This window comes from Watersipora subatra, chromosome 3, assembly GCF_963576615.1.
Source record: "Watersipora subatra chromosome 3, tzWatSuba1.1, whole genome shotgun sequence".
Classification (NCBI taxonomy): domain Eukaryota; kingdom Metazoa; phylum Bryozoa; class Gymnolaemata; order Cheilostomatida; family Watersiporidae; genus Watersipora; species Watersipora subatra.
This window is the reverse complement of record NC_088710.1, coordinates 66,724,166-66,751,835: the sequence shown is the minus strand read 5'-3', so window position 1 is coordinate 66,751,835 and position 27,670 is coordinate 66,724,166. Positions and strand designations below refer to the sequence as shown.

Genomic DNA, 27,670 nt, shown 5'->3' with positions numbered 1-27,670 from the left:
TCCTTAGACAAATCTACAATGAATGTTAGTAAGCGTTTAAAAATTTATTTGTTTCTAGTGTTGGCCAATAGAATACTATATTATATAGACAATAGTAACAGATAATTATTGCTTGGTATATCTAGTTTTTCCTGGTGGAATAAATAGAGCAGACAGATATACATAAAGTCCTGACTACACGCGCTGCCAAAATGCATCACCATAGATCAGCGTAGATATTCGCTGTGGCTACACACACTGACGCTACTAAATGATATGTCAAGTTGAAAATAGATTGACCAATAAGAACTGGCTTCAGTCATGTGAAGGCCATGACATCATTGGTGAATTTTCTAGCCCTGTTATTGAGGTACCGTGAGGGTATTTATTATCTAAGATGGGACATCCACAAGACATAACAGTACAGCTAACTGAATTGCTATATTCTGCTCAAGAAAAAAACCATGACATGTTAATGATGAAAACATCTAAGTACAAAAACAGCTGTTTAGATTTGTGATCAATTCAACTATAGGAAACTAGAGATTTAGTTCCCAAAAAGATTATCTGAACGGTTTCATGAACTGCTTTAATTTATATCTGTTACAAGTGAAATATCTTTGTCCATATATGGTCAGGTGTTTATGTGAAATCCTTTGTCACCGTCATTGACAGGCGAATCATAGATAAAACTAGCAATCATTCGAAATAAATGAAATGAAATCGAGATCGTTCCAATCAACTACTCCATTCAATTACATATGTGTTGGTTCTATCTCTGCAGCCATAGACCAACACGCTTGTTTTGAAATAACACATCAACAAAGCCTTGGTTATCTAAAAGACGCATTTCATCAGTGTCTGTAGCCAGGCCTCTGGGTAGATGACTAGTAGTAATCCTTTCCAGCATTTGCTGTGCGTCAAAATATTTTCTTTTTGGTCAGTCGAGTAAAGTTTTAGCGGATTTAATAGTTTCATGACAGATTCGCATGTCTTTCATCATGACGAGTCATACTCATTTGTTTCCATGCCATGATGCATCATACAAACAAATATAGTGTCCAGTGTGTCTGTACTTCCTGAAAGCTCAACCACAATGACTGGCCTGGGAACCTACGTGTCTACAGATTCAACTATACTGGATAATGGTTAGTGTTAGACGACGCCAAACAGTTCAATGGCTAGTCTATGACATATTTAGTAGAGGTACTACAAAATTAGCCCCGACGAGTCAAAGCTGTAAGTTGATTTAACAACTTACTAACAGACAAATAAATCCCATGGGGCCTCTAAAGGGAAGACTGACCAGTAACTGGCAATCAATGAAACTGCACTGATCAGACAAGCTGAACATTAAACCATAACTGTCACGAACAACTTTTATTGTATTTACTAGGTAAATCAGACACGCTGATTCCGATTTTGTACTCAAAATAAAGATTAGTCCACTAACCTTCAAAGTCATTTAGGCTTTTTTAAAGCGTTTTAATATCCGTTTCAAAAACAACACAATCGGCATTACAAGCTCCGCCCATAAATATGTGACGAAACCTAGCTTTTTCAGAAACGGAAGTTAGGAAAGTTTAGTCCGATTTAGAATAATAGAGATGGGTGTCTTAAAACCCATTATTATCTAAATCCAGCCTGTAAAATAATTTCAGTTTTTTATGAAAGGGATATAAACTATTTAAAATTGCTCACAGCTTGTTACATGACGTTTAAATGGGCTGGACGCCGAGAAAAATGAGCTCAAAAAGCGCGGTTTTATCACGAGCTAGCGTTGTTATCGCGCTTTTTAAATATGCAATGCTAAATAGCTTATCTACCTTTCAGAAAAGACTGATATTATTTTTAAAGCTGGATTTAGATATTAATAGATTTTAAAACACCCATCTCTATTATTCTAAATCGGTCTAAACATCTCTACGTAACTTCTGTTCCTAAAAAGCTAGGTTACGTCAAGTATTTATGGGCGGAGCTTGTTATGCCGATCGTGTTGTTTTCGAGACCGATATTAAAACGCTATAAAAAATCCTTTATTACTCTGAAAGTTAGTGGCCTAATCTTTATTTTGATTACAAAATCGGAATCAGCATGTCTGATTTACCTAGTAAATACGATAAAAGTTGTTCGTGGCAGTTATGGTTTAAATAGAAACCAAGGTTTAACTGACTGCTTAGCTATGAGCAAAACAGAACCGCTTCCTCTTGAGATAGTTTTATCTATCCTTCAGGTCCTACTTTAGCTGCTGTGTGTACCTAAAGACTGGTTCACAATGTATCGCAGGGACATGTCAGGCTTGTCATCTCGGTGATCATTCACCAACTATGAGCCCCATAAACTGATGACATCATGCATCTAAGTCGGGGAAACATTGCAATTATTAAACTTTCCCAATATTTCGCTGAGCATCGACGAAGGTCTGTACAACGTGCACCACCTCAGCAATGGTGCTTGGCTGTCACGGATTGCTTAATCTAAACAGTGCTGCCGTGGGTTATGATGTCCCTGTATTACGGTTTTCCACCTTACGATGTGGAACACGATGTTTTTTCGTCCCCTCTAGACGGCATACTTTCACGCTATACGACATCAACAAAGATGTTTTTCGAAATTCAAAGTTGGCAGTTGGTGTGCTGCATACGTCAGAATAATGAAGATACCAATAGGCTATTCCCCGAAATCCCTCCTACAACGTCTGAAAAAGATACGACGCTTGCATTCACTCTCACTCCCTGTTCAGCATTCTTCGTGCTTCATAAATACTTAATATTGCGTGAAGTGAGATGAAATGAGTGAAATTTCACTCATTTCACTCATAGTGGTACATACTGTTCATAGTACAATGTAATGTTACATTTTATTGCAGATCATAACCACTAAATACAATAAAGTTACTGTAGGTAACTATAGTTACTAAGGTTAACATACCTACTATTTTGTACTAATTTTTAATATGTACAGAACGTGTATGAAATTTTGATGATTGTTACCAGGGTGTGTTTGCATTATATAATTACTATGGGTTTCTATACCCTTCTATACGACATTTTCGTCTTACTATGCCAACACTGGAATGAATTAAAATCGTATGGCGAAGGCCCACAGTATATATAAATCCAAGTGTTTGTTGGTCTGTCGTATGTCCAGTCTATTGTGATTGGTTAAACTGCACATGCTTGAACTACTAGAGGAACTACAACTAGTATGCCTAAACTACTAGAAAGAAAATACGTATTCAGACTTGCTGAAAAACAGAGATCATGATGCATAACAATTATAACCACAATTATGCCCAGCTATGGCAAGATGGTGGCATAGTTTAGTAGTAGTGCCCCTGGCTCAGCATCACTGCATCCGATTTCAGTGAGTTGCAATCTTTTTTTTAATGCCCCAACAAAACAACAGACACAGCTCCTATTCTAGTAGATTTAGACTCGTCGCTCAAATTCATACAATTTATATATTCATATTCATGAATGTATAAATATTCATAAGTTACTCAAAAACTTTTTTTACTCCTTGTGCAACGCCGGGCATTTCATGAGTGAAATAAAAATTAAGGAAAAATAAACGAAAGTGAAAGTGTATTAAGCATTCTAGCGTTTAATATAATATTTACTACAAACTTTAATTCAGTATACGCATGTAACTATATAACTACATATATAACTTTAATTGGTTAGCCATGGATTCTAAGATTAATAACGACGTTAAAGGAAGAAGTGAGAATCACAACCATAATCAGATCATAACCACTAAGCACACCAAAGTTACTGTAGGTAACTATGGTTATTAACTATGGTTATAACTATAATAGTTATTAAGATTAATATACTACTTTGTTACTGATGTTTTTATCAGGAATGTTTGAATTAGATAATTACTATGGGTTTCTATTCCACATTTTTGCCTTACGACGTCAACAATGGAATGAATTAACGTCGTATGGGGGTCCACTGTATTTCCCTTTAGGATAGTTGCTGCGAGACTAGTATCTTCTCGTTTCAACGAACGATCCGCACTCTGTAATGATAACGCTATGTTCCAGACTATTTGCTGATGTAAACGTTTGTGATCGTGTAAACAATGTTATCACAAATGATCGCCAATGCATTATGGAATTAACGCTGACCTACTGCGATACTGTGTGAACCAGCTTTTTGACTTCTAAAGTCAAAATCAGAAGAAATCATTAGAGAACATGCAAATAAATGATGCTTACAATGAACATTGCTCTGACCCATTCATCAGCCTGTATAACCAATTATCAGGAATATTGTAGTTTGGGATGAGTTATTTACGTTGGCCAAACTTATGCTTTGTAGAAAAAAATAGTTTGAAAGAGCAAACCTGCGCCATTTAAAGGAAGTGCATGGGCTTATGATACTCTTATAGCCTTGATTTAATTAAATATTATTTCTAAATGTGAAAGTTTGCAAATGAACTTTAGTACTACAGATAGTGTTTTGTTAAGCTGGTTGTACACTGGCTGAGTTTTTAGTGAAAACTGGATCAACCAATCATTTAGAGCGATTTTGAATTGTTCACTTATCAAAAATTTATTGAATGATTGGTTGATATCCAGTTTGTAACAGCTATCACTCTAAAATTTCTCACTTGGTTGTAACAATGCTGTAGACGACATCTTTTTTAAAAGTGACATATCCTTCACTTTTGAATTTGACGCAAACTAATGCTTCAAATCAAATGCAGCTAATCAAATCGCATGCTTATGCAGCCAATCAAATCAAATGCAAGAAAAAATAACACCCGCAAGGAATATATTTATTTGTATTGTTGGCAGAAATTATCCCTTACATTGTAAATTGACAGCATCGACATCAGCTAGAATCCAGTAGCAGATTATTATCTAGTGAGCACACATGTTTACCTATGCAAACTCGACATGTTCCTAACTCAAATCACCCCATCCTCTGCGGCCATGCAGAAAAACGAACATAGAGAATGTGTGCACAATATTGGGAAGTGACTAGTAGAGTTTGATTGGCGTAACTGGTCAGAGCAACTGACAGAGATAAGGTAAGTTGCAACTTTTTAGCACTGACCTTTTGACAAGATGATTATCAGCCTTATCCCAAAAGGAATAAATGTCACGAATTGTGAATGACACCAAAACAACAGAGTCCAATGAACACAGAGGTATAAACATTGGAATTCGAAAATCAAAGCAATAAAGTAGACAACAATAACAAGGACCGTGTTTGGACACTCCAGCCATGTACTGCGGTGTTTGGACACTCCAGCCATGTACTGCGGTGTTTGGACACTCCAGTCATGTACTGCGGTGTTTGGACACTCCAGCCATGTACCGCGGTGTTTGGACACTCCAGCCATGTAGCGCTAATGAAAGTTTTCAAAGATGATGAGAATGATGATAGAGATAAGACTGTTGGTTTATGATACAATTCAACTCAATCACTCCGAATAATAGACTCGCCTGCTAGATTCATAAAATAGCTATTATATACGAGTTGCTGAGCAAAGAAAACTAGGAACAAAGCAGATGAATATAAATGGATTGCATTGTCTTGATGTCAACTGCACTAATCTGCAAGAGTCAGGGGCAGCGAGTGGGTGTATTCAGCCAGCTAATAAGATCTTAGAAAAGTGTGAAGTTGTGATACCTGTCAGCTGGTTAACAACACTTCCATGGTCAATATTTTTAAATCCAACCCAAGATGCCCCATTTTGATGTAGGCCTACATCAAATGAATATTTGTGGTAGCCATGCCAGAGCCTCGGCAAAGATGGTAGATTAATCTGCATATCTACAGTTTTGTTGTTTTAGTTTCGAAATATGCCCAGCGTATTTATTGCTTATCATTGCTACAGGTATTTCTTAACACAGTCGACCGTTTTTCAGAGCCAACTTTCTTAATGTTACGACATTCCGTAACAATTATTTTCTCGACAAACAGGATTGATCTTCCGAGTTGCATTGCAAAACTTTAATCAGTCGAACTTTAAATGATTTTTGCAGGTGTGATGTCAGTCCGTAGCTATAATTTTGTTGCAGATCTTAAAACATTTCATCAACCTTAAATTAAGTGCTGTAGATTAAACTTGTGCTACTGACACCATTTTTAGATATCTACTTTTCTTCTAAGCGTTTTAATCGTGATGAAGGTTTGTTGATTTTAATCTTGAAATATCAAAAACAATTGCAAATGATAGAAAAATACCGATACTTTCTTTTGATAAAATCTACTAAAATTTTGTGCATCTTTAAGATCTTTAACAAAATCTTTAACTCGCAAGTCTGGCCTCTACCTAAGCTAGTACAATAACTCGAGATATCCCAAGCGACACTTAAATTTTTGGTGATCCATGGCATGACTTAGATTGACAAAAGACTGATACAGCAAAAGATAAGTAAGATACAGCCGTGGAGTGTTATCGTACTGACAAAAAGCGTTGAAGAAAAAGCAGCTCTGAAAGATGTGTCAAAATCGTCATAGCGTCACAAAACAATAAACATGGCAAACTTGCGGAGTCGCCAGAAAATACTTTGATTAATAAAATCCTTTGATAAGGGATAAAATGAAAAATACAAAGCACACAATTTATGCTACTAACCTTGACCTTGACCTGACTATCATTGAATACTTTACCACTCATCATCGCGCAGTATTATGTTATAGAATGGATTAAAATGTATCAATGTTGTAGACGTGTCGTGAAACAATCAGCAAATTTCCAAACTTTGCATTTACATTTATTTAATAGACTGGTGCAAGCTACTGAGGATGCCATGGAAGAGACAATTTTTTTGGAATATTCTGGGATTGAACTGCCCATGCCCAAATCGACACATCACTAGTGGGCGATTGTGTGAGAAAAAATTTGCTGTGGCCCGAGGCTCTTTAGTTTATAAGGTGGCCATTTTTATTCGTAATTAACTTTTGGAGAAAAAATTTCCGGTAAAAGAGTAAAATAGGAATAATAGCAACGCTATATTATAACGATAAAAATCGATCTAAAACTTATCGACAAGCAACATGGGACATTTACATAAAAACAGTTCTGTTAGTCACTAAGCTAGCTTAGAATTTAACGGTTGTCAACCCCAGGTGCGACTTTCCTGACTATTCGGTCGATAAAGGATATGCTGAGTACCATGACCCAAGTGTTTTTGGCGACCTCAATTTTTCAACACACGATATAAAGTTTAAGCAAACATTTGACTCTTCACATGAAGCAGTTTATAACATATTACATGACGTTCAACGCTTTTTGGAACATTTTTGGAACACTACAGTTTCACAAGTGAAAGAACAGCAATTCCTCATTACACTGTGTCTCATTTTTTGGAGCCTCGGGGCATCATGAATTTTCAATGGCCATGGAGTTCTATGGTGCATGGCATAGAGCGAGGAGCCGGAATCAACATAAACCGACAATGATTTAAATAGATAAAAGCAATCTAATAGCCTACAACTCTCTTAGATTATCAACTACATGTAGCTTTGAGAAACAAACACTGCTAGAATAGATTGTTGTATATAAAAGGCTACACAGTATACGTTCCTACAATGTAAATAAACCTTGAGAACGTTCCAGGAGCGTTTACCTTATAGGGATTTTATGTTATACGAACAATAAAATACATGTAAAATGCCCTATCCATTCTAAGATCTCCCAAAACTTACTGCTTTAGGCCTTCAAAAAGGAAATAAACCAGACACAACTTTTTTGTTTAATGGATGTACAGTCGCTGTACTATAAATGATCTGTATTAACAACTTTATTATTTATTTATTATTGGTTTGGCTTTTTGGCTTTTTCTTATCGCTTTCACTCGGTTTATGGTCTATGAATGCGGTAATTTTACGATGAGTTAGAGTAGCGGACACCCTCAATGCCAATTTACACTGATTTCTTTTATACAGCAACTCCAATCTGCAGAGCCAAAAATTTTTTTCTGCTAAATGCGACAAGAGGAACAGCAATATTTTTAAGGCTAACCGTGAGATTTTTGTTATTCAAATCGAACGTGAGAGCTTGCACCTAAGTGGCACTTTTCGTTTTGTGAAACTTTTCGTAGTACAAAGCAAAAACTCGACATAAATTCTTTACTTTATGAGATATTCACATAATAAAAGCGTCTACTGTATAAGTACTAAGTAGTGATTGTTCACAAAAATTGTTTTACCAGGAAGATCTTGCAATATTTTCTTACTATCGGAAAATAAGGAAGCAAGCCTATCTAGACCAATGTTTTCAAGTAAAGCAACAGCTGCATTCTGCCAAATATTTGAATAAGCTAGATTTGTTTTTAGAATAACTGGCTCACAGCTGATAAACTACATCTGATCTATACATATTAAAACGGAAGGCTCACTCTGTATCAGTTTTTAACTTGTGTCGACCAGCGCTGATCACCATTACTGTAAAAAGGTTAGCAAAAGTAAATTATAAAACAACAAAAACTAAAGGTAAAAAATATAAGCAGTATAACCTTAACCTAGCCTAAATAGAGTACATTACAGTGTTTATCTCATCACCACTTCTACCTCTCGGCCTAAATGTACATTTGCGTGTTTTTCTAACGAAAATAAGAAATCTCTTATTATTGATTGCTACTTTACCATAGTTTTATATGATACATTTAATAGCATTTTTATTTACTTGTAGCAATGAATAAGGAGTACTCATAGTTCTTGTTCTGTGAAATAGTGTTTTTTAATTTATATTTTTTGTTTTTTATTTGTAATTTTTTTTGTAAAAGTTTAGATATATATTCTATCTGCATGTGAAAATTACTACAAATTTGCTATAGCAGTTCAGAGCAGTTCCAAGCATTTTAAACGCCATTCCAAAAGGATTGGGTTGAATAAAATGCGCACGGCTATCACCATTTTGCGATATTTGCTTGCAGCTACCACAACTGAGCAAAACAAATACCATTCAAGTTATTTGAAAAAGAATCTGCAAGTGATAAGTTGTATATATAACTTGTCAATTTTTACTCCTACCAAAAGTATAAAATTAGACCCATGGCTCAGTGTGTGTTATATATAATAAAGAGTCGGTGAGCGTGTCAAAACTTCACAGCTCAAAGAACAATCGTTAACATAAGACTGCACTGTTAGATGGTCATAATTCCAATTTAAATATCAAGTAAATTTGTTTAAGAGATAATAAACTAGGGTGATGATTTTCTTGAGCGATTTTAACGCGAATAAAAATTTGAATACCTTGAGATTGAGTGATTTACTCACCCCCGCGGTAGAGCATTCTCCCGCCGAGGAATGATCTCTGGAGACGACTGTGAGCAGCTGTCATCTGGACGTTCCGGAAAGAGAGAGACGTCCGTTACATTAGGACCACAGCCTCCTCTGTCTCGCCCGGCCAGACTTATCACGATCTGGCCCTTCACGTTTGAACAGTCGATGTCCTCATCCAGAGACACCCTTTGCAGGTCCAGTTTCTGAACTGCAGCGGTATAAAGAAAGCTACACACTCCAAACTTCACATTCCAAAAAACAAGTCTATAAGGAAGGATGAGATGAAGATATATTGGAGAGATTACTAGTCGTGCTGACTCAGTGCACTGACAAACTCTGCTACTGTCATCGAGTGGATGGCATTACTGGTTTAGCCATCCAGTGGTTTCCAATAGACTCGGTATGGCATTTGGGAATTGAAGCTTGGAGATACAAGGCAGCTAAATTTGAACTTTAAAATGCCATGCTACAATTGAACTTTGTTACTTTGGTGTCAGTTACTTTGGTGAGTCATTGCGAGCAGTTTCTTCGAGTGCACTATAATATGTTTTATCTGATTTGTTACCAACCACGGCTAAAGTAAGAATGTAAATTGGTGAATAGCGTGTTAACCTACTTTACAATCTTTTTAGAAAAGTGTTTACAAATGATGCAAGTTCATACAATAGAGATAACTTCACTTAATTAAAGTAAGATCTAGTTTGTAAAATAGCAATCACAAACTTCATAGTACTAAAATGAACATGTATGTGTGTAACAGTAAATAGCTCTCTGATTCTCTCCGACTCTCTGATAGTGGCTAAGAACCTAATAATGATGGGTAGATTGACCAATAGGAGATCCCTCACAAATGTTTCATTAAAAATTAATTTTTAAACTATAGTGGAGGCACCAAGAACACATTGTGTTAACTTCCATAACAAATTCTACTGGCTAAAGGCCAAATGTGTAAAAAGATCATCGACAAAAGCAGGCGGGATGTCAACTAACATTGTGACTTCCACTAATGTTGGACTACTCACGCCTCCAGATTCTGCTGAGCGCTTGTGATAAGGCATTATGAATGCCTATTTGCACCATAGCCTTGTTTTGAATAGTATAGAATTTAAAAAGAAATCGTGAAAACAAGCAGCGGAGAAGCTGGCAATGGAAATTAAGAGCTACTAGCTATGCCCTTTCCAAAAAAGCTGCGCAACCATCCACCTGCAAACATTTGTCATTTGACATGGCCCAGCAGGTATGCCTAATATAATTGTAGCTCAATTATGGCCCAGTTCAGTCTTGCTGCTGCCAATGCATGTTTTCCGTAAGTTTGCATGTTGTTGGGTAATTCGACAGTTTCTTCAGCCTCGCTGCCGTGTCAATAATTTGCTAAATGATGCTAATGGATGCTTTTGTGATGATTTCACATTTTATAATATATATTATTTATATATTATATATATTATTAATCTATATTATATATATATTAACCATTGAGCACCCGCCTCCTTGACCATGTTTACTTTAAAACTCCTCATGTGACAGATTTGGACACTATGATGATGACCACCAGCAGCAGCTCAACCACCTTTTGACAAAAGTCTGCTGGCAACTAAAGATGCAAACTTAACGATATAATATAGACTTTATTATCTTGACAGCGCAGCTGTAACCATTTATTCTCATGCCACTCCATGCAGATAACTGCTAGTAGGTGACACAATAACAATATCTTTTGATTGTATGTCTTACTAATATAGTAACAGGCTTCACTGTTCAAAACTTTCATAACATGATTTTCCTTCATTTTAGTGGCCAGAATAAAACAGCTTTATGGCCTAGTATCAGCTATAGTGACTTGTAATTGACAAAAGAAGTAAAATGAGAGAGCAGAATTTTATGCTGTCCAGACACAAAGGTCGCTCTAGACCAGCATTTTGAAAACATCAAGCAGGTGCTTCAGTAGGAACTTTGTGTCATCACTACCTGGGATTGCCAAGTATGGTGTCGAATCTGTGATAATTTTTATATTTAAATACTGTTAGGTTGTCTCAAGCATAGTTTTACAAGTGCAAATTGTGCATATAAACTAGTTTGTTACTACATGCACGGTATGTCAGTATGCGAATATATATCTTTTTTTTCTATAAAAATCACAAACAAATAAACACGTTAATATATATATTTTTCTATAATAAAAGGAACAATTATCCATGCAACACCACAGATCTGAGTCGGTTTATTTTTCAATACGAATCGGCTGGTGATTTTCGGCATCTCTAATAATCGGAAATAATTAATAAGAATCGGGCATCTCTAATATAAACACATCATGTGAGACAAACAAGTACCTTTCCATGCTGATTTGGGTCATGTTGTAATGTGTGCAACTTCCACACTGGACCTATCCGCTTTTTCATTTTATCCTACTAACAATTTTTACAAAGGAAAGATTTTATGGTTATAAATAAAATGGTTTCCTTTTATGCAGTCGATTCTTATGTGTAGTTGACTCTTGCCATTTTGCCTAGTGAGTAATGAACCAGCAACAGCTGCGGCCTTCCTGTAGGTTGTGACAGGCTGCTACAACTAATGCAGCAGCCATTCTTGGCGATGGCACACAAAGGTCTGTAAAGACGATCGTGTACGACTGCACAGACTTCCGCTTGGGTATACCAAGAAGCTACTGAACCTACTGACATAGTACCAGCTACAGTTGTCAGATGCCAACATCATTACTCTAGTTTACACGCAGTGAAGACTCAAAGACAATCCTGTTAATCTACTTAACGAAAGCCTCCTTCCGACTTCTACCATATACAGTCAAACATGGATAACTCGAACTTCAAGGGACCGAGCAAAAGTGTTCGAATTATCAGAGCGTTCAAGTTATCAGAGCATTGTCACAAGTCCATATATTTACTTATTTATTAGTAGATACATGTACATATACAAACTATAATATAAATCAAAAGCACAAATGGCTGGTTTCAAATTAAATGCTTCTAATGTAAAGTTTAAAACGTTTTCATGAAAAAGTATAGAGATTTTTCTATCACTTGAGATTGGTTTGTTGTTTGAGGTGATGTTATTGCCAGGACGTTTTTCAGATTGACATTGGCAAAACTTGATCGTTGTTGAAATGCTCAAAAGAAAAGACATTTTTTTCTTTTGGGGTTTTACCCACGATCAATTTTGCCGTTTCTTCTTGAAGTTTATGCAGATTACCTTACTTTACCTGGGATTCGTTAAGAGCAACACTCCGATGCAGTTCAATTAGAAGTTTTACGAGGTTTTACGGTACATTCTATATCACTCACGCTTTTTTAATAGATACTTATTGAATGTACACATGTATTCTGTGTTTAGGTCAAACGATGAATAGTTTTTGTAGCTCAGACAACGTATACGTTTAATTACACCAATTTTAAGACGTTTTAAACATTCAACATTCCGACGTTGATTCAACACGGAATCAACGTCGGAAAACTATTCATCACGGGTTAGCCGGGTCACGCACTCAAGGATTTTCGCCACGCACATACAAAACATGCGATTTTTGTTTTGTATGTGCGTGGCGAAAATCCTTGCGCGCGTGACCCGGCTAGCCCGTGCTATTCATCGTATCGCAGTATAAATCAATTTTCACCAAACTTTTAGAAAAGTCGTTGACAAAAATATTTTGCCGATGGTGGTAATAACGACGCTTATGAATTACGAAAAGATGAAGTTTACCTCTATGGCTTTGAATAAAGTGATTTTCTAAAGCGATAACAACCGTTTCGGTAGCCGTTGGGCAAAAAAACAGTTCGAATTAACAGTGTTGAGTTCGAGTTATCTATAGCAATTTATCATTACGTGGGAACGGACCAAAGGAAATGTTCGAATTAACCATGTGTTCGAGCTATCCGTGGACGAGTTATCCATGTTTGACTGTACTTAATACTGCAAAGGTTAGATTTCAAAAGGCAATGACATCTATATACTAAGATTTGAGAGTTTTGCTAGCAGGAGTCCCAGGAGGAAGTCTGTCCCAACAGAACTCATCCCAAATCATTATGTAAGTCCGTGTACTGACTAGTGATTTCAACTACTTGCCCATATTAATCTACAGTATATTCGCTCATTTATGCAAATTTTCAACTATTCAATGTACAGTGAAACTCGGATAACTCAAACTTCATGGGACCGGGTGAAAGTGTTCGAGTTATCAGAGCGTTAAGTTATCAGAACACTGTCACAAGTGCATGTATTTATCAGTAGATACATGTACATATACAAACCATATATTAATCAAAAGCATAGATTGCTTGTGGCAAATTAAAGGGCCTCTCATGTAAAGTTTTAACTATTTTTATCAGAAAGTATAGATATTTTTCCATCACTTGAGATTTGTTTGTTGTTTTGGGTGATGTAACTGCCAGGACGTCCTCAGGTTAAAATTGACAAAACTTGATTGCAGTTGAAACGCTCAAAAAAGACATCATTTTCTTCTGAGTATTTTAGCCAAGGTCAATTTTGTCCATTTTACTTTAAGTTTATCTAAAGTAACCTCGCTTTTCCTTGCTTCCGAAGGGCCATCGCAAAACGAATGTTTGGTAAAATTTGATTCTTTGCAAACCTTTAGAAAAGTCGTTAATGAAAATATTTTGCCGATGATGGTAATAACGACGATGATGGTAATAACGACGCCTGAGAACTAAAAGTTGAGGTTTATCTCTATGGCTTGGAAACGTCTCGGCAGCCGTTGGGCAAAAAACCGTTCGAGTTAATGACGCTGAGGTCGAGTTATCTAAAGCAATTTATCATTGCGTGGGAAGCGACCAAACATATCTGTTCGTGTTAACCATGTGTTCGAGCTATCCGAAGGCGAGTTATCCGAGTTTGACTGTATTTATAAAGCTGTGTGCCCGGTGGTTTATTTCTATGGGCTGATAACTTTAGCTTCGATAACCGAGTCAGAATCAGACACTGAAACTACTAACCAGACTACTTTACCAGTTTCCACTGTTGTAAGCTAGGAAACAATTCCTTCCAAGTTTTAATGGCATCATTAGGTATTACTCTGGGACTTCTTCTCAAACTCCTGATTAACGTTTGCAAAACTCGACAGATTTAATATTCTTTCCCTTTCAACTGGGTAATTTGTTGTTTATTGTGGGCACCTTGGATAGTACTAGATACTAAAGTCTGGTTCACATATCGGCTGTAAAACCGCGGCGGTAATCTCGCGCAGCAAAACACTGCAGCGCTAGGCTCGGCGGCTTATGTTCGCATAAAGCTGCGTCACTAATGATCGCATAAAAATGGTCACTCGCCATGCCGCTTCAAAAGTGCTGATCTTCACCTGTACAGTACATTTTGAAGTTTCAACTGCAGCTTCTTGCGAAAGTTGAACAGAACTCTTGCATTGAGTGCCGGCAACCAACCGTGGTACTCGGTGCGTAGGTTCCCAATTCAGCGCCGATAGCCCTGCGATCCTGCCATCGGTGCTTACAGCGTACATGGGAACGAGGCTTAAAAATATATGTTGTTGCGCTCATGGCCTAATGTAAATCTTAGTGTATTGAATAATAAATTGCTTGCTGCTTCATTGAAGGTATAGCAATATTGCTCCATTTTTATGAATAGTCACTCCTTAATGGTTCAAATGCTTTTATAATTTTGTTCACAAAAAAGTTTTAATCTTCAGATACATTTATTACTTTATTTCAATTTTTTACAAATAAGTTTTGTGAATAGTAACTGCATCTGGAGGCTGCGTCTGTTACTGCTAGCACAAACAAGAAATAGCAAAGTGAGTGTCATTATCATTCTTCATGCCTAGCTTATTCACTCCTGGATAGATTGTTTCATGGGTTTTATTTATGGATTATTTATTCGTGGGTTTATTTATTATGGTTGTTTTGTACGAATGTACGTAATTTTGTTGTATGTCATCTGAATTATTTATCTTCATTTTGATGTTATAGGTAATAATTTGTTTTAAAAGTTTTTTTAATGAAATTCAAGGTCAAGGTGTATCGTCGACATAGGCCTATATTTTAAAATGGCTGACCTTTACTACAAGCTAGTAGAGCTTTTCATAAGCCAAATGTTGCATCAAGATCTCCAACTTTACTTGCAATTTTTCATATTTCACAGTTTGTCCACTGCAGCGAAGGTCTTGTCAAATTTTTTAATACAAATTTTCATGCGATTGAGCTATCAAAACCAAATGAAACTAAAATCTTCAGTATAAATTATGCTTTTGGCTAATACAAAAAGTATTGCTTTTTAAAAAATATTTAATAAAGTCAATTTTTAGAGTTTTGGTGATATACAACTACATGCAGCAATGCTTAGAAAGTAATAAAAATTTGTAGTTAACATGGCATTTGAACACAGCCATCATCACATACAGGAATGACCAAGGGAGACGAGTCTGATATTGGTTTAAGTGTGAGTCACATGAAAATATTATTATTGCGTAACGTTCGAAAAATTTGTATATTAAATCTCTTATAACCATGACCAAGAATGAGAATCAGTAAGGAAGAAGAAGTGGAGGATAAAAATGAGCATAACTAGAATATAAATCATATAAAAATGTGAAGTGGAGGGAAGAGAGAAGGTTAGAATGTGAAGAGTGTGGGAGAGGTGTGAAACATAAATAACTATCACTGACATGGACTCGAGACTTTCTGAAATGAATGGCTCTCTTATCACCGGTAGATAAACAAATTAAGACTTTTCCAGCACACCACAAAAAGGCGAGCAATTCAGTGTTTTGAGCGCACTCGCTCACCACAAGTGCGCATGATAAGCACTAAGATGTCATAACAGCGCTAGCCAAGCAGTTTGAGCTAACTAGACAGCCCGCGCTAGCTAGACTAGTTTGCATCCTCAGTTGTGCTAGTTGGATAGTTTTTCCTAGCTACTGGTAGATAGTTTGTGCTAGCTAGGCAGTTTGGGAGGGCCATGCGCTCTAGTAATGAATGCTGGTGAAGCGAGTCAACCTATGGATTAAGGGCAATGTAAGATTATTCCTTGTCACAACTGAATAGAGTGACCCTCTTCAATCCACAACAACAAGATAGGTTTGGTTCATTGACCTTATGGTGATTACCCGGTATGAACTGGGTCGGACCCTAACTGAGTGCTTGGAAAGGTTTCAGTAAGACTCATTGAGTTTAATGAAATGGATGCAAGGAGATGCGTACTATCAGAGGGAGCAAATTTTACAAATTGTCGAACAAGTAAAACCAGCCTCTTACTCCTGTCCTTGACTCTACACTTGGGAATCGTGTTGACACGAATAGATAAATCTTGGAAACTACACGAACAACTTAAAGAACTCACGTAAAAATTTAGTAAATTTTATCAGAATCGATCAACATTTTTCTATCATATCCGATTGTTTTTCATGTTTGGAGTGATTTGACTGCCAGGATGTATTAAGAATCGAAATCGACAAAACTTGATAGAGATTAAAACGCTCAGAAAAAAACACGTCCAAAATGACGTCGCTAGTTGTTATCGTTGCGGTATTTGATATTGGCTATTGAATTCAACTTGCAGCATTACGCGCCTGCCTCTATTCTGTCGACCTCTTTACAACTACGGACATCATAATTGCGCTTCTACTTGATCTGAGCGTTTTAACCACCGTGAAGTTGATATTAATTTTGAAACATCCTGGCAGTCAGACCACCTCAAAACGATCGCAAATAATAAAAAGATATAGATACTTTTTAATAAAATCAACTAAAATTTTGGATAAGTTCTTTAAAGTGAAAACCAGTAAAATTTGAATGGGAAAATAATAATAGCCCATGCTACAACCAACTAGGCACAAAACCTAAAATATATTCCATTCGAATTGATCGTTAGTTGACGTGATGCGAGATGCCTTTTTCGGAAGCAGATGGCAGCGATCTGGTAGTGTCATGAGTCAAACATTCACTAAAAACGATAGGTCAGCAACAGACAAACTGGAAGGAAGCGAAGGACCAACTTACATCCTGTATCCTTGAGTCTGTGTATTGCATTAGTTTTAATCTTTACGCAGCCCAGAAATCCTGCGCCTTCTTTCTTTTGTGCTTTCTTTATATTCCAGACACTGATTGTGATAGCATCCCTTGGCCCAATCAGTCTTGAAACAAAGCACAAGAGAGATCTATCAAGCTATTAAAATATATAGACAGATGTGCAATGGCTATATGATCTCGCGGATGAGCTTTATGCTAGCAAAAAGCGTTTTAGAGGGCATAGCAACAAGCTAGACACCCGACAGCACGGTTTAGAGGACATAGCAACAAGCTAGACACCCGACAGCACGGTTTAGAGATGTAAGAGAGACACACATACATTCATACATCAAGAAAACTTTGACTATACAAACTACCTACCTACACTCCTCATTCAGCCACATTGTCTATCAAAAATTAATTGATTTCAATGGCCCACATTCCTTCCTTTCTATTGAATTTAGAGAGGCCAAGCAAGCCATTAGCAAGCTGTCCGCTCAAAGAGTACACACATAAACAACATCTTGAATGCCCGGGAAGACAAATATTATAACCGAGCACCGACAGTACAAACACCTTTACATTGTTAAAAGTTGATTACCAGCAGTGACGGACACTCGCGACTACGCAGTGGCACACTGTAACCGACTGTCTCCAACCAACTCTAGTGTACCGGGAAATGCACGCTGAAGCCCGCACTCACTGCATGGCATGAAATTGACTAACATTCTCATAGTTAATGTTGCGGCTAGACTGGTATGCGAGCTTTCACAAACAAAGCCATCCCTAGCACAACTTGTTGACACTACAGATTAAAACCCAATGCATTTAGTAATTTTGAACAGAGATAATCCAAGACTTGAATATTTAACTATTCCCCTACATATTTCCACAACTGAATGCCTACTTTAGTGAGAATCTTTGATGGGTTTTATTGAGCAGACGCTCACTCTACCCACAAGATTGTGTCAAGCAATGGCGACAAGATTACTGCACTAATTGTCGAGACATGGGCAGCCATCTCTTTTACCGAGGCCAGGCATGTGGTATTATGTAACCTCTCGCACCAATTGCTCAAGCCTCCTGGCAGACATTCACAGGCTTGTCACAAACCACTGTTCTTCAAATATTGAATACAGATCTCTTTAGAATAGATAATACTTTAAATTTCACTTTTGTTTTGACATGTTTAACATAGAGAAATACATCATCTGAAAGCATTTTGTATGCAAATGATATTATTCAGTGAGTTAGTTGTAATAGAGCAATGATCCTGAAAACTATGACATATTCCACTAGGTCTCTCCCAAGATTCAATAGGTGTTTTGACAAGGATTTCCTTTATGAAGATAATTCTGTGATCGCAAATTGACAAATGGTTGAATTACCACTTAAGGAAAGCCAATATTTAACATGAAAAATACAGTAAAAAAATTTCCAGGATACCACTTCAAGAAAACTGATCGCGACAACTCCATAACATAAAACAATAATAATACAATGATACTTGTTTTGAACAATGAAAGCCACCAGTTTTAAGATACCTTTTTTTTGCAAATAAAATGCAGAAAATTACCAAGCAAAAAATGTGCAAGTAACACTATCATATAACAATCTCAACTCATACGTGGCCATCAATGGTCGCTGCAGTTTTTATTTTATCCATTTGGGCGCCATTAGAACATCTATGTACACTAGAGAAATGAACTACCCAACTCACAGATCGTAACGCTCATTCCACTTGGGGTCAAGGGTGTTCTTGCAGACTTTTGTCGAGTGACACTGCCCTGAACCATCCACAATTATCTTTGCAAACGGGTCGGGCAGTTTGAAGAGGCTACTCTTGGCCAGACTCTTGGCACAGAGGACTGCGAAGGAGAAATAATTGGAGCGATGAATAACAGTGATTAGCTCCTCAAGGCATCATCATAGCAAGTTTACTCGCTCTGGCCAGTCTTACTAACCACTATTTACAGTGCTAAAGCTATCGATTAATCAGATCAGTAATGCATTTAGCACAACTGAAATCGCTGCTCTTCTAAAAAGCTCGCTAGATTGAAGGTGATCAGCCAATCACGCATGGAGATAAGCCGGTTTTTAGTGTACATGAACATTAATGCGCATCACTGCTAGGAAGTTTTATGGTAAGGTTTGAAATTTTAAATCACTGCTGACAAAGATTGCTTGTGTAAATTATTAATCGGCGCAACACATGCAGACTGCACCCACTATAATTGCCAGTAATGCGGAGCAAGTTAAACTGGAGCGATCTGGCTCGGTTAATTCACGAGAAGCTCTAATTGGTAGCTTGAATTAATCTTTTTTAATTCATTAGCAGATTATCATTGTCCTTCAGCAAGTAAGCATTTTTTATTTAACATGGGTATGCTTAAAAATTCGAAAAAGCAGGTTCTTTACACTTATTTCGATGTTTTTTGACATGTTAAATAAACGGGATCTATTATTCCTTTCACTGCGATCCATGTACGAATTTAGCTTTTGGCCTACTGCCAGCCATTTTACGGAAAACTGCCGAGTCCGTAGCATGATACGTATTCACTATTTTTCCAATTTCAAACGTTTAGAAAAAATTGTTACATATTTTATGTTGCCACCATGTTTACAAACATAACTATGCAAAAATTTGCAATTTAGCTATATTATATGACTTGCTGAAGCTATGTGAAGCTATAATTTTAAAAGCGACAAGACGCTTGATACATAAGTTAACAGTCGAGGGTCTGAACCTGTTACACGTTATTTTATGTAAAATTTATGCAGCTAACTTGTTTAGAGTATAAACAACAGAAATAATTAATTTAGTTTTGCTTTTGATAGTGCTAAAGCTATGTTTAGCTATAATGAGCAAGAAAGACTACAAATTTGACACTTTATAATGCAGTCAACTGTAAAAGATTACTAACTTTACGCATGAATTTTGCTACATATATTTTACTGAAACCACTTAGTTACAACATAAATATTACCTGAAACAACTCTTTACATGAACACGATGCTATTTCACTATTTTAGCGAGTGAAGTCTTTTTGAGTGTGGTTTTTCTAGTAACAGGGCACAGGACAGCGTTTACGCCTCTACCATTTTTACATTGTCCACACCCATAGCTGGTTTGTCGTCTTTTGGGTCCAGTACAGGAGGAACTACACACAACGCAGTTTGGTCAATAAGTTTCCTTGACATATCTTGTAATGAAGTGGCGCTCAGTAAGGCGAGCTGGTAAGTCGGCATGATTGAATCATTTATATTGCGACAACCTTTGTATATATTCGCGTTAGATGGTAGCGCGCTGCATAAAGCCTTTGCAACCTACCTTCTAAAGGCTGCGGCATCCAGAAATGAATGACAATTACCTATTTGGTAAAGGATACGTGCATTTACCAGTGCAGCTTCTTTTAATAAATTGCATGGTACCATTTCTTTACCTTGTGCGGGTATTGGTGAGCAGAGAGCATTTTTGGTCGAATAAGTTAACACCAGCCATTTAAGCATAGTAATTTATGGCTACATTGAGTTTTTGGATGGTTTTGAAACCAGTGAGGCTATACCGATGTCGTATCTCTTTTTTACTACAACCCACTCCATAAATATTTGGTAAGAAATTAATCCTGGCAGTGTCCGTCTTGCCATGCGCATGCAAGTAAATCGCCTTTCCTCCTGAATACTGGACCGTCACCCCTTTTCAACTTTATGTTACCAGGTTTCAGGGAGTTTGGCATGTGTTTTCTGGTAATTCTTACAGTCCCACAGGCTCCAGTGTTCAACTGTTGCAGTGGCTCAAATAGATCTGGGCTTGAACAAGGATTATCCATGTGAACATGATGCCCACAATTTTAAAAATCATTTCCTAACAATTTGATTGCAAAATTGTAGCCAAGGCCTTTGCCTGTATCAACAGGGTTTTGCTCCTTCCCGGTGTAAACTTTATAGTCTAGTAAGTATTTGGTCTTACTTTCGCAGAGTAACCATATTTCGATGCCCAGACGTATTGCTTATTTGGTCTGAATCGTCGAAAGAAAATACTCTCCTTAAAGGTTGACTTGCAACAAAATTCACATTACAGTTATTTGGTACCAAAAGATTCGCCATGTCTTACTCTGTTGTGTTGTAGGTGCAAAATATGTGAGAATGTGATTACAAGCTCTTACAAGCTAAAAAACGAACGGTTAATCGCAACCACACGAAACCGCCGTAGTTTGGATTCTCTTTCCAAAACGGCTCAAATGGGACGTAGTTGTTACAAGATGGTTTCTGTTTACACTTTCATGCAACCTCATTCGTTGAAAGATTTTCACAAATAAACTTTATTCATTCAATAAAACCATGTCTATTGTTCTTACGCGTTTATTTTATCGTCATTGTAATGCTGTCACTTTTAGCACTGATATCTTATAACTTACCGTAAAAATTCGTTTAATTTTTTAACCTTAGCTCGAAGGAGCACATATCATTGTCTAATAATCATGACGAGCCTGTTGGTCACCTGTGATAATCGAAAAGTGCTGCAGAAATTATTTGCGAAGTATTGGGTCACATGATCAGATTACGACTTGACGATTAGATCAAGCCGAAACAAAACTGTAAAGTAGCGAGCATCTATATTTGATACGCTGTCTGCGGTAAAACCCAAAGTGTTTGTCATAAACTAGTGCTACGATAAGTTTTATATTGAGCTTTTTATTGGCCTTTCAATTCACGTGAGAACATCAGGTGACAAGACAATAACCAAATGTAATGACTACGTCAGAGAAATAAACAGATTCCAATCTACGACGGCTTTTCGTTTTTGAGCTTTTAAGAGCTTGTAATCACATTTCCACATATTTGGCACCTACAACACAACAGAGTAAGACATGGTGAACCTTTTGATACCAAATAACTGTAATGTGAATTTTGTTACAAGTCAGCCTTTAAACTTTTTCATCATTTTATCTATGGTTAGTTCACGATGAGGGGTGTAAGATTGGCTTGCACGAGGATTCAGCAAATCAATTAAGGGAGATATTTTGTATAATGAGTCATACCCTGCTTGCCCCTTATGTATTTACTCTTCATTGTCGCAGAAATGTATGAATGTGTTCAGGAGTTGAAATCGGTTTCTTGACACTACTAAACGAGAACCTGGAGATGCATCTAAATCACTAAGAGCCCAGTAATCCTCAATTTTTGGTTTTGAGATTGGACCCATTAGAATTGGCAAACCTACATAAGATTTCTTCAGTAGTGGTGTCTTGCCATTTGTTATATCGTAAATGTTCAACAAAATCTATTGGGCCATCAAAAAACTGCAGAGCATAATTGTTTGTGTGGTTAGCTATCATTTCTAAGGCTTCCTCAGAAAATAATTGATAAAAATACTGTACAGGGTGTTTAAAAAGTACACCATGTCATTTAGAGTATTGAGGACACCACTGTTGCAAGTCAACCTTCAAACACATTCTTGCCAATTCTGTAATCATGAAGTGTGCTGCACAGCTGCATTATTTTCAGTTTAAAGTGAGTCATTTAGGCTCGGTTAGGTTGCATCCATTACTTGTTCTACGCAATATAAAACTTCTCCCAACTAGCAAAAAAGAATAGGCTAACACTTTCAACTGCAAAGCCAATAGGGAACTACATTAGACAATACTAGCACCACAGTGATGTGATGTCACAATAAAAACAGCAGCTCTCAATAATACCCCTTGTGAGCTACATATATTGTCGGTGTTAAATACTTGTTTGATTATTTGCCAAATCGCAAGTAAAATATTTATTTCTAAAAAATTAAAAATCCACCTATTTAAAACACAAGAGGCAATTCAAATACTAATACTAAAAGCAAATTTGTATGTTGCATGGTTGATTGTATTTTTGCATTGCAGAAAACATAAGCTGTCATAATTTTTATTATAGAACATGAGAATTGCAACACACAAATATGCATACTGACAAGCAGGAAGATTGCTGAATTCATCAGCTATATGACTGAAGTACGAATAAAGAAAATTAACTTTCAGAATTCATGAGAAGTTTTATCTGAAAAATAAAAACTTTCAGCTTATTATATAATTAAAGTGGTAGGCTACCACTATGATCAATAGTAGATTTCTGGACTACATCTTTTTGATTTATTCCACTTCAATGATGCTGCAAAATTTTGGACAAGTGGAAAGAAGGACAATACAAGAAGTCTAATCAATGTATATTATTGGTCAACTTACTAAAACTAACTTATCTACTATAGGAAGAAAATTTCCTGTTTACTGCGTAGCATTCAACAGGTTGTAAACATTTGCGTTTTTTTTCAGGTCATAAAAAATTATTTGCATGCATGAAAAATTGAATATCAAAAGAAGAAATACCGATGTTGTCCACGGGTTAAAAATGTATTCTGCAAATTTGTGATGGTAATAATAGGAACATTCTCCACTTCACCCTTGTTGACAAGGGGTGCTGAAAGGTTTCATCAATTTTTGCTACGGTCATAGTGAACTTTTCTACTGCATTAACTTTTGATTAGTCTGTCATCGCTTCTAAAGCTGACAAAATGCCAAGAGATCTGAGTATAGGTACTTCTTGACAAGCTAAGACATCAATACTCCAACATGTCATTAGGTGAGTGCCTGAACCACAAACAACTATTCCCAATGACATATTATCAAATATAAACAATAATATGCTGTTTCACTAACTTGCTAATGAATCATGAGACAGGAAACATAAAATCAAATTGCTGATAAGTCAGGAGCCATAACAAAGAACTAGATGAGCAGATATGCTTTCAAAACTCATTCAATATATGAAAATACCAATTACGGCCACTTGCAAAACTTGGAATAGATATAATTTGTTAACCATTAGAACACACTACAACATATCAGCAGTAAACTATTGCTTTTTTGTTTATCTATTAGAGCAAAAAGAAGTCGTACCAATAATATGAAGAAATAACACAAATCTTGGCAAAGTCAGCCTGCTAGCTTCATGACGGACTAAAATCATAATATTTTGACCAAAAACGTAGTCTATGTAAGGTTTTACTAGAAAGTTATTCAATTATAGCTGCATTGCCAAAAAACTTGGCTAAAAGCGTCTAATGAGATGACTAGTACAAACTTAACTTCAACAATAAAAACCGTTTACTTTTTGACATTCGAAAAAGTACATAAATACTGTTATTCTACTTTAGATAATTCCGTAATTTTTTTTATATAAATGTATACAGTCAACACGCACCATAAAAGTTAACTTCAAATTGGCTGTACTTCATCGCTACTTCGCAAAATTATGAGCCCCAAACAATTTAAACACTAAGACAAAAACCTTTACAAATAATTTTTATATTTTTTCCTGTTTAAGCCGTAAGTTTCCTTTTTTTATTCAATCAAATATTAGTGAGAACAGTGAGCTTTAGTCAGCTGTTGAGCTAAATATTTTACAAAATCCGTAACCATGTCACCCTCGGCACACATAAAGGACTCACTTCGAACAGAATCTAATTAAAAGTTCATTAATTAAATAAGGATACTACCAAATAAAGTTTATTTTAAAAGTAAGTATTAAAAGAGACTCACAAAAATAACATAGAACATAGTGTAGTAGGATAGAACTATACAACAGTATATCCAATATGAGTCTATTTAGCATTTACCTGTAAGTCGAATTTTAGTTAGCCTACTCGATGAATTCGTTACTTCCATCTTAACCATCAGGCCTGGTTTAGGTAACCTTTCCTACATAACATATAAATCACAAGCTCCAGAAAAAACATCGAAATGTCACAAACTGTAGATGCGACAAGTCTCTACTAGCCCACTTTCTTTGCCTTCAATTCGTAATGCGCCACAATATTCTACTAATGCAAATATTACCTCGCTCGGTCAAAAACACAGCTATTGCAGCTTTATGGTAAAAAAATAAAACATTTGTTAGGAACAAAGGCTAGACCGTATTACGTTATTGGCAATTGTCGTAAACACACAGCAACATGAATGGGAAATTGTGACTCAGAAACAATCCTTTGGAAAGAGAACACTACTCCAACTATTGTAAAAGACTGCTTGATAGAGGTATTACTAGTAGCTACGAGGTTAACCAGAGCTTGTGGGCCTGAAGTTTAATTATTAGTAGTTTTACTTACGCCATAAGATACATTAATTTACATCAAGAGTCTACTATTATTTGTTTTATGACTACAATACATGCTACAATCTAACAACGCAGCAAATGAACAAGAGACAATAGAAAATATTGATTTCAAATTAGTTGCACCATTTTTGATACAAAAAACGCAACATGTATTTATACAAACAAGTACAGTATGCATGACATATATATATGTATAAAACTTGGTAAAGCTTAGAATCCTATTTTGTTTCTTTTTAGCCATCATTTCAGTACTAATGTACACAAATGCACACAAAATCACATGCACCAACAATCTTAGCCCTCCGCAGTGCATTCATCGATAAAATAAATTTTGGAGTAAAGCCATTATATAATTTGTCTGTAAAAGCGCGCAGAACAAACCGTTAGTTATACCCATAAGACTATATTATGTAAACTCATGCCAGAAACAGTAGCTATTTTAAATGTGGCAGAAAAATATTGAGTATGAGCTCTTCCAATAACTGGTAACATACATAAAAACAATAAAATATAACAATAAAATGTACTTAAAAGCCAAATCATACAAACATGATAAAACATCAAACATGAACTTTTCTTTTGCTCAGAAATGCTTTAAGCACTGGATACCGTCGAAACAAGGTATAGTTCAAAAGCCAAGAAGTGAAAGCAAATGAGCACATCGCTATACAATTGCTGATGGGCCAGACCTGCCACCAAACCTCCCAGTCTAGTGGAATAGCAACTGAGCCTATCCAAGCACCGAATAGAGTCATGAAGATGATAAACTGAGCAGATTGCTCATGTTTGTTGGGTTTGATGACGGCGAGGAGGTCAAGAATGTGCAAGTGATCTGTGCCACAAAACCAGATGAGCGGAACAGACACAAAAAGACTTAGTAGAGAGCTGAATATCAACGTTTCTACTATCATGGAAAAAAATGGGGCTCCAAAAGCTAGTGCGACAGCGTAAGCGTTAATCTGATGTAGGAAGAATATTTGAATACATCTTTTTAGTGACATTCTTGCTAAAGATGCTGACCGACACCTACAAAATAAATAGCACAACAATCACTAATAGATCAAGCAGACTAAAGATTAGTTCAGCACTCTTGACTTCTAGTGAAATAAAATTAGGTTTGTTTTGACATGTTTAGTTTCTAAGGCTAGTACAGGATAATACGGCAAAGCATATTAAACAAATCATTCAACGGAGCATAGGTAAGAGTAGCAATGGCAGCAGCTTGAAATTGAGAAAAATGAACTATGAGTAAACAACAATATAGAAGCAAGCAAATATTTAGCCATGATGGCATCATCTGAAATCATCATCATGAACTCATCAGTCTAGAATGACTACATCTACTCTAGCTCCAACTTGTGTTTTGTAAATGCAACTGGCATGTACCTTAACATTATATAACAGTTGTTTAACTCGCTTAACTGTCCTGTGATATAAAACAAATTGCAACTGCAACAATCAATGTCTATGTATGTATATGTTCATGAATAAGGTGTAAGGCGCTTGTTAATGTACACAAAGATAACAGGAAAAAGATGTGATGCAACCTTTGAAGACAAACATACAGACTAAAACACGTTTAAAATAAAGCAACATCTAAAACACAGACTGACAATTTTTCACTGTTAGCATTGTTGGTAATGGCCAAGTTTTCTTGGCTTATTTAAGGAATGTAAAACTTTAGTTGAGCATTTCAAGTGTAAAAATTTTGAAACTTTTGTTTAAACTATGACTTGTTCAAGATCTGGATACTTGAAAGATGAGGATGAATGTAATAATTTCAATACAAGAACTCCTATTACTCTAAAAGCTCAATTTTGGCAAAAAGAAGTGTTCACAGTTAGTTAACATCCATTAAAACTTGAATGTATTCAGTAATGTGGACCAAAAATGTAATTAGTAATGTGGGCCAGATTAATGCCTATGAATATAGCAAGTGCATTAACAAATAAAAGAAGAAAATCACACATACATACGCTGACACTGCAGCTGTTTAGATGTTGAAGAGAGGGAGCCATTTATTAATACTTACAATAACACTATAACAAGATATTCTCTCTTCCGGGCATAACCTTTAAAACGTTTTTTCAACCACATAAACTGAACAACTTTCGAAAAAATTTGAAGTAAAAAGAATGGAGGGCATTACAAGTGGAAAGATATGAAGAAGTTGCAGTAGTATGAGATATGCAGAATTGATGGGAGTAGTTATTCATAAGATGTTTTAGACTATACTCTGGACTGGTAGTTGCATGCCCTTGTTGGTAGGTAAAACTTAACTAGTTGAATACTAAATGCATC

At 36.2% G+C, this 27,670-nt stretch overlaps 1 protein-coding gene across 1 annotated transcript in view; it reads right to left on the bottom strand.

Moving 5' to 3' along the window:
* The window catches only part of LOC137389585 (E3 ubiquitin-protein ligase SMURF2-like), a 42,913-nt gene extending 17,875 nt beyond the window's left edge, over positions 1-25,038 (bottom strand). The window contains exons 1-4 of the mRNA XM_068075636.1: positions 24,873-25,038; positions 18,942-19,089; positions 17,213-17,346; positions 9,225-9,438 (exon numbers count right to left, since the gene is read on the bottom strand). Coding sequence (XP_067931737.1) covers positions 9,225-9,438; positions 17,213-17,346; positions 18,942-19,089; positions 24,873-24,930 — 554 coding nt within the window. The 5' untranslated portion in view covers positions 24,931-25,038. The remainder of the gene's footprint in view (positions 1-9,224; positions 9,439-17,212; positions 17,347-18,941; positions 19,090-24,872) is intronic.
* Positions 25,039-27,670: the final 2,632 nt, after the last annotated feature.